General features: G+C 47.9%; 1 protein-coding gene across 2 annotated transcripts; it reads right to left on the minus strand.

Annotated features, from left to right (window-relative positions):
* Positions 1–5,890: 5,890 nt before the first annotated feature.
* Positions 5,891–7,785, minus strand: Helt (helt bHLH transcription factor). Of its 2 annotated transcripts, none has more exons than XM_070015982.1 (4): positions 7,717–7,785; positions 7,190–7,294; positions 6,898–6,994; positions 5,891–6,445 (listed from the first exon to the last, which is right to left on the minus strand). In XM_070015982.1, the coding sequence occupies exons 1-4, from the start codon at positions 7,741–7,743 to the stop codon at positions 5,949–5,951; spliced, it is 726 nt and encodes a 241-aa protein (XP_069872083.1). In that variant the 5' UTR covers positions 7,744–7,785; the 3' UTR covers positions 5,891–5,948. The 2 variants fall into 2 exon arrangements, with proteins under 2 accessions (XP_069872083.1, XP_069872082.1); XM_070015981.1 differs by having other exon boundaries at positions 5,891–6,448.
* Between the last annotated feature and the right edge of the window lie 716 nt (positions 7,786–8,501).

Genomic DNA, 8,501 nt, shown 5'->3' on the forward strand with positions numbered 1-8,501 from the left:
CAGGTCCTTGTCTTCCCTAGCAGCTCAGAAAAGGGCAAATATTGACTGATTCCACATGTATGAAGTGCCAAGAGTAACCAAGTTCATTATATTAGAAAAATAGAAAGTGGTTACCAGGAGCTGGGGGGTGAGGGTAAAATACAAGGTTAAGGGGTAGAATTTCATTTAGAGAAGATTAAAAGTTCTGGCAAGGGTAAGGGTGAGGGTTACATGAATGTAATGGCACAAAACAGCAAAATTTTAAAAAATGGTTGACATGGTCAATATTAAATTATGCATGTTTTACTACTACGTAATTATGATAAGTAATTTGAAGGGAAAGAAATGCAACAGGCTTCTACCATTGGGAATTCAGCACGTCAATGAAGGAGAGTCTACTTGATGCAAGGTGTCTGAGAAGGCACTGCTAAGCCTTGATCATGACAGATGGGGTTGGGGAGGAACCTTTGAAGGTCCCCATGCAGATGAGAACTTGAGCATTTCAGGGCAGCTGAGGGAAGACCAGGGTCGTTGTTGCCTAGAGAGTGATGTGGAGAGTAGAAGGCAATGAGGGAGCGGAGGGTAAAAGCTGGAACCATGCCCAGAGTGCATGGGTTATTTTTGTGGCAGTACCACAGATTGAACTTGGCCTTGTGTTTGCTAGGCAGGCATTCTACTTCTCAGCATGACTACAGTCCCCTATTTTTAAATAAAAAATTGTTATTATAAAAGCGATATACAGAAGGATTACAGTTACATAAGGGTACGTTTCTTTTTGGGCAATGTCACCCCTTCCCTTGTACTCTCTCAGTTTTTCCTTCCCATCCCCACCCTCAGTCCCCCTTTTAAATACAAAGACTTAACCATTCATTTATGTGGTTATGGGGATAATGCAAATGCTGTGTGTCTAGTTGTTATATTGTTATAATTATTATTATTTTAACAGTTATTGTTACAGTGGTTATATAGTTGTTACGTAATATTGACAAGAAAAAATCATGTCTGAACAAATACAATTGTTTTCTCTAAGATTTTGACTCATGGGTCAACCCATAGATTTTTGGACAACTGATTGTACATTAAAACCTTCAGCTGTCCAATCTCATAGGGGACCAAACTTTACACAAGGAATAAAAAGAATTCCTAAACCTAGGCTCTGCTCATTCTATTCTAAGAAAGTGGGAGAATAGTCTTGATTCTCCCACTAAGAAAGTGGGAGAATGTTCTTGATTGTGGCAGCTACTGTCTAGAATCAAGAGCTTCCTTTACTTTAACAAATAGGAAATACATACAGTGCAGTTCAAATCCAATTCTGCTGTAAAATTCATGTGTAGCCTAAGAGAAATTCTTCAAGCTAGCCATCAGCAAGTTGTGGGGAGTCAAACCTACGCAGAGGTTATTGTGAGACGGCGGGAGTGGCAGTATAAAGCATCCAGCACCATGTCAGGTCAGGAGAGGCAGCAAGGCACACTGTCAAGAGATTCAACCTCTTAATGCACAACAGCTCCACTGAGATCACTCCAAGTGTTTCTATCATATAAATGTAATGACCAGAAACCTCATCTAGTTCTTCTCCCACTGGGTGACTTTTTTCAACTCTCATGAGTTGCTATTTTCCCTATTATAAAGAGTAAAATGGCAGTTGGCTGCTGGTGGCTCACACTTACCAAGAATTCTAGCTACTCAGTCTGAGGAAAGGCCATGAGACTCCTACCTCCAATTAACCACCAGAAATCAAAAAATGACACTGTGGCTCAAAGTGGTAGAGCACTAGCCTTGAGCAAAAAAGCTCAAGGACAGTGCCCAGGCCTTGAGTTCAAGCCTCATGACTCACACACACACACACACACACACACAAAATAAGAGTAGAATGGTAGTTACTGGGGGCTAGGAAGAAGGGCGGGGGAACAGAGAGAAGACAGTTACAAGAGTGCAGTTGGATAGGATAAATAATGTTCCTCAAGTATAGCAAGGTAACCATGATCGACAATAATTACTTGTGTATTTCAAAATAGTTAGTAGAGATGATTTGGGGGGCTGGTACTAGGATGCAAACTCAGATCCTGTGTTTACTAGGTGGGTGCTTTATTATTTGAGCCACACCCTCTAGCCCAAAGAGTATTTAAAAATGTTTCTAATTCAAAGATATATTTGTTTGAGGTGAAAGATATGCCAGTTACTTCCATCTGATCATTACACATTGTATACATGTCTTAAAATGTTATGCTTTCCCATAAATATGCATATTACCTGTACAATTAAAATTAGTATTAAAAACAAGCTCCTCGGGAGGCAGAGATCTGCGAATCGTAGTTTGAAACCAGCCTGGGGAAGAAATTCCATGAGACTCATTTCCATGTATAAGCTAGAGATAAGCTGAGCACTGGTGGCTCACACCGGTAATCCTAACAACTCATGAGGCTGAGATCTCCAACAAACCACTAGAAAACAGAAGTGGGGCTGTGGTTTAAAGTGGTAATGTTCTAACCTTGAGTGAAAAATGTCAGGGACAGCACCATGCCCCGAGTTCAAGGTCTACAACAACAACCAAACAAACAAAGCTAGAAGTGAAGCTGTAGCTCAAGTGGTAAAGCACTAACCTTGAATGAAAAAACTAAGGTACAGCATCAAGGACTTGAGTTCAAGCTGATGGACATAAAGTTGACTTCATAGGCAAAAGCGGGGTAGTTGTTCTTGGTTGTCATCTTCAGAATGTGGGTGGATTATGCCACAGTTGACTGGTTGGGTGTACAATGACTTTCTTGTCACAGATGACATAGGAAGGGACTGATGTCAGAGTCCAGAGGTTTAGGGAAGAGCTAATGCAGAATTCCAAGAAATTCAGTCCTATGAGGCAGCTCATTCGATCATTCCACAAATATTTATTGAGCTTCTACTACATGCCCAGTATTGGCTCATTTTCTAATTGTGTGACTTCCTGAAGACATCTATTTCAGACTTCCTCGGAATTCCCAATGTTGGTAAGCTCAGGCACTTAGATGGCAGCTTCTTGCCTTCCTTTCCTGGCATCTAGAGACCCAGACTAGAGGGGCCCCTACTCTCCATGGAGCTGTCTTTGTTTAATAACGCTTCGAAGCACAAGTGAGCTCTGTATTACTGGCCTTTCCCCAGAAGTGGCTGGAGTGCCTGGAAGCTACTAGTTCTAGCCTTGCAGAGCCAGGGGGCAGGCCCAAAGCACCAGCCATGAGCTTTGTTCCTCAAGCCTCGGGAGAAAACCTTTGATTTCATGCGGATGATTATTTTTATTCTTGCCCACTCAAGGATGAAGCTCAAGGAACAAGAGGTTTTCCTTTTCAGAGGCGTCACAATGGCTTACCTCCAGCCAAACCCACTGGGTTTTGTTTTGTGTTATTTCTGGGTTTGGTCGGGCCTCTCTTGGAAACCATTACTATACAACTTACTTAAAGAAAGAGTGGAGGGACTGGCCATAAGAGATTCAGATGGGGAGTAGGGGTGTGTGTGTGGGGGGGGGGGGAGATGGGGGCTGAAGCAGAAGGCTGGAGAAAGTGCAGGAAGGACATATTAAAGTCACAATGAGATTTGAATCAATTCCATTTTGTAGTGACATTTTTAATCTTTTACAAAGTTAAACTATTCCAAGTTTGACTTTTGGCCAAGCCTAGAGAGTTGGGTATTTGGATGAAGGTTTCAGAAAAAAAGAAAAAAGACACAACACACACACATACACACACACACACACACACACACACACACACACACACACACAGACACGCATGAGGAAGGAGAGAAAGGGGGAGGGAAACTTTTATCCTAAAGTCATTGTAAATCCAAAGCAGGGTTTTATCCTCCACAGTTAAATGAGAAAGAAAAAAAAATCAAGAATACCAACATTTGAGGTACAAAGACTGTGGTGGACCAGTGAAGTTTGTAAAATTATATGTAAATGAGCAAAGTTTTTTTTACTATGGTGACCCAAAGCTAATCCCAGAGAGAAAATCTACTTAGCAAAAGAAAGTTTTGTCTAATTTGGTTAACAGTTGAGAAGCGACGAAAATGCTGAATATATTAATAATTTATATTTCCAGGGTAACACTATATCTTTAATGCTTCACTGCCAAAGGGAATTCAGATTGGCTTAATGCTCAGAGGGGGGAAAAATCCTTGAAAGGCCTTCTTCATATTCTGTATCCAGTACTGATGAAATGGGTGTAAGACATGTGTTTCAATAATGGGCACCTTCCACTCTCCCTTCCCTGAATAATTTGCTCTTATCCCACATCGCTCCATGTATATTTGCTAGCCACAAAGGCCGTCTGGTCTGATGTTCATGTCCATGTCCACACTATCAGTTCATAAAGAAGGTGCTAGGTCCCATGTTGTCAATGTTATTTCAAGAATCCTTTAAATGCAAGAACTTTACTACAATGTATAGCTCCCCCACACACAATATATGCAATTACAAGTGTCATTTTTTATGGACGGCACAAGGAAAAGTTTTGTTTGTTTGTCTGTCTCTGTGCAATGAAGTTTGTTGGTTTACAAATTGCAGGACATCCCATTCTCTGACCTCAGTAAACAAAGTAGGTCAGAGTTCTCTTAAATCCTGTCCAGAGAAAAAGAAGAAGTTAATTTACTATGGTCTGGCCTCCTGCATCTTCAGCTTGATGACTCCTGGGGACAGGAAAATGGTTCAATCTCATTTCGAATTATTTATTTCAAAGGTACCAAAGATAGAATTTCCAAGAAAACAATCAATGATCAGGGGAAACATTTAGATAGCTAGCTAGTTTACTTTACCCATTCACGTAAAGCAATATGGAGTTCCACTTGGCGATGTGGGTCTCAGAAAAAGTGATTGTAGCTTGCTATTGAAAATGTTCTCAGTATTTTGTGGAAAAGCACAGATGTGCTGGGATCGACGGTCATCATCCCTTAAGAGACAAGTTTTATCTAGAGTCTACTTCCCTAAATGCCCTGACTGGAAAGCGAACAATTTTTTAAAATTCTGCTGCGAATTGGGGGTGGAGGATGAACCTTTGTCTCCAGGCCCGACAACTTGAACCCCAGCTCCGTCTACGTGATGGGGGGGGGGAGGGTGGCAGGGGGAGGAGGAGGGAAGGGGGCACTCGCTGGATGGGGTGTGAGGGGGGGGACACACACATACAATTCCCTGGGGAAGGAATACATCTTCCAACCAGTACAGTGCCTACCCAGTCACCTTGCACTGCTGCAGCTGGGCTGATCTGTGCGTAAAAAACGCAATGCCGCCTTCCCTGAACTCTCTAGTGTCCGAAAACAGGAAAACTTGGATGGATGTTGTTTCTATGTCTCGTATCAGAACCTTACTTCTCCTACACACCCGTATACTTTCTCCTCCGTGCCCCCCAGGGTTGTGTTAAGGTCGTGCACAGCTCGGTGTCCCGCAGGCCCGGGTTTTGCTGCGTTCCAGACCTGCGCGCCAGCCCGTGCGTGCGCCCCGGGTCACAATTGCCTGGAGGGAGAAAGGACACCCAAGTCCCGCGGCAGGAGAGAAGTTCTTCAAAGCCTCTTCTCCTGGAGTCCTTCCGTTTGCCTGTTCTCAGGGCCCAGAACCTCTTTCCTAGCTTCAGCTTCCTTCTGAGGCCTAGGCAAAGACGCGCTGGCTGCTGACCGACGCGGATTGGAGCAACCGAAAACAGTTCCACCCCTAAGCTATGGCTCCAATGATAGCCGCTTAAGCCTCCATTTAGCCTTCCTCTCTTTTAGAGTCATCTAAGGGCCTCCTCTTGTACCCTTGGCGTCTCGGAGAGGATAGAAGGTAACAAAGGAATCCACGTCTTGGGGTCTTAATTACAAAACGTTTATTGCCAGAGGACAATCCTTTGAAGACTAATTCGCTCGCGGCCTGCTCCCACCCAGTGTAGTGGGCATAATATTTACACCTGTACAATCACAATATATACATTTCCCCTAAACCGCGCCCAGAGCGGAAGGCCATCTGGCGGGTGTCAGAGCACCTGGGGGTGCTGGGGCGCGTGCAGGTTGAGGGCGTTGGGGTGGGCGTGGCCGATCAGGTTGAGGTAATGCCTATCCAGGCCCTGGACCTGCGACAGGAAGGGACTGTGCTGCTGCGCGGGGCTCGAGATTGGCACCGGTGCGCTGGGCAGATAGGAGAGCGCTGGGCTTCGGGCTGTGCCAGGTGGCCAGGAGAAAGACCCCGGGGCTGCACCCTGCGGGAACACGGAGGCCTCGCCCGGGGTGTGGCCCGCAAATTCCGGTCCCGCCGGGTGCAGCTGATAAGAGAAATCCGGCTCTGGGAGCGAAGTCAGGGCCGGGAAGGGGGGCTCTGCGCCCAGGCGGGCCTTGGACTGCAAAAAGGCGAGGATACGCGCGTACTTCGTGTCCTTGGTCTCCATCCGCTCCACGGTGGTGAGATAATGCACCAGATTCTTCATGCATTCGTGGTAGCCGTAGTGGAAATAGTTAGCAAACTCCGCTAGAAGTTCTGCTGGAGAGGCAGCAAAGATGGTAAGGAAGAAGAAAACCGTGAGCGGTCCCTTCCCCACCGGGAGGCTGCGGGCTAGGGCGGGTCGATCGTCTGCTATCACATTTCCTGGCCCAAGGTCCCTCTTGAGGGCTGACCTCTTCTTTTCGGTCTGCTCCAGCAAACAACCTGCCCCCCCTCTTCCCTCCTCCCCCGGCAAAAGCCGTACTTCCTTCCTCCATCCTTCCCTGAGGGAGATCCAGAAAACCAGCAAAAATCTTCTCCATTACGGCTCCGCCAGCGCTCCGGCTGGAGAGGGGCTTTGCTTTGGCAAGACTCTTTCCTTTCCCCGATCTCGCAGGTTCTCAAGGATGCATTTCTCGGCGACGATCTTACACTCATCATTCCCCCTCCTCCCCCCACCCCGCCCCAAGTCTTTGTGGCTCCCCACTCCTTCCCTTCTCCTCACCCACCTTTTTCCCTTCCCCGGGGAAAATCGGCGGAGTGCAGGGCTCTCAGGTACTGAACCGTCATCTCCAGGATCTCCGCCTTCTCCAGCTTCCCGGAACTCTGCCAAAGGAGAAAAGGCTACTTGTGGCGGCTCAGCCATCCCAGTGCAACCCCAGCAGGCTTCAGGTGACCCCGCGTCGGGCCCCTGGGGATCTGCGCCCGTGGAGAGAGGTCCACCACACAGGCCCACCGCCTCTGGGTCCGGAGGGCCGCGCAGGGCTCCCAGCGTCTGACACCCAAGTCTGTGGATGTTACCTGCTTTGCCAAGGCCATGGGCACCGTTTTGCCCAGCTCATTCAAGCAGCGGTTGATTCGATCTCTCCTTCTCTTTTCTATCACTTTATGGGAAACCGGAGTTCTCTGTAAACAGAGAGTTTTTTTTTTCTGTTTTTACGTTTAGGGTGTCTTGCCTTCCCCAGGCAAGAGCTAATAATAGCTGCGCGCTCAGAGGCGAATCCCTGGAAAGGACCTCTGCCTGGCCACACTCAGGCCGAGGAGCTTTCTCCCCGCCGGTCCGCACAGGTGTGTCCCACTTTAAACCATCCAACCCAATCTGACCACTGAGGCACGCTAAGCGTGTGACTTTGGGGAGATCGCCGCCAGCCTCCGAGAATGAACTTCTCCGGGGCTGAGCACGCGCCCTTTCTATCTCTATCCCCTTTCTAAAGCACGTAGGATTCCTCCACACTCAATGTTTCGCGTGGCTACATCTTAGAGGTCGGTCCAGCCAGGTGGCAGGTCAATGAGTCCCAGGCCTCCATTGCCAGGGCGCAAGGACTCACTCTGCGTTCCTTGAGCTTGTCTGACATCCTGCTCAGTACGCGCCCTCGGAGAGAGGCGGTGGCGCCGGGCACCCGTCCACTCTCCACCTCGTGTGCCTCTCGGATGGTCCCAGGTAGACTGCAGGCCTCCCAACTCCAAGGGGCTGCCTTATAAAGCGGTCATCTAGGGCTCCAAGGGCATTCACGAGTTGAATTATTCCATAGGATTAGGGGATCTGGGTTTGGAGGATGTATGCATTGAAGATCAGTTTTAAAGAAGTTAAGAGAAAAAAAAAATTAGCAGCCGAGGGGGGCGAGCTGGGGGCAGATCAGCTTTGTTAATCCACGTGGCCCTTCAAAGGACACGTGATCGGCTGAGGAATAACATTTGCATGGCAACCGCCCCGGCGGGAAAAGGAGGCGGTAAACTGGGGCCGGCGGGCGAGCGAGCGCCTGCAGCAGTCGCGGGGCGCGGAGCGCAGGGGCGCAGTGGCCATAGGCACCGGGGGGCGAGGACCCTCACAAAACAGTGTCGCCTCCTTTAGTCCCACCGCTGAGTCTCACACGATCGCCTGTTTACAAATCCCAGCAAGCCCGCCGTCCCAGCACCGAGTGCGTTTTAAAGCCTGTCCAGAGTCATTAAAGTAATTAAGTAAGCCTTTAATAGGCTGTTCCGCCGGGTTCAAGGGAGAGCTCTTGGAGACGGAGGCGCCCCGTTTGTTCCCAGGCTTTTCTCACAAGACTTGGTGACACGTCCATCTCCCCCTTTTTTGTTTACAGCGCTTTATTTGTCCGGACATCCCGGC

The sequence above is a fragment of the Dipodomys merriami genome, unplaced genomic scaffold, assembly GCF_024711535.1.
Source record: "Dipodomys merriami isolate MVZ:Mamm:240054 unplaced genomic scaffold, mDipMer1.0.p SCAF_12, whole genome shotgun sequence".
Taxonomy (NCBI): domain Eukaryota; kingdom Metazoa; phylum Chordata; class Mammalia; order Rodentia; family Heteromyidae; genus Dipodomys; species Dipodomys merriami.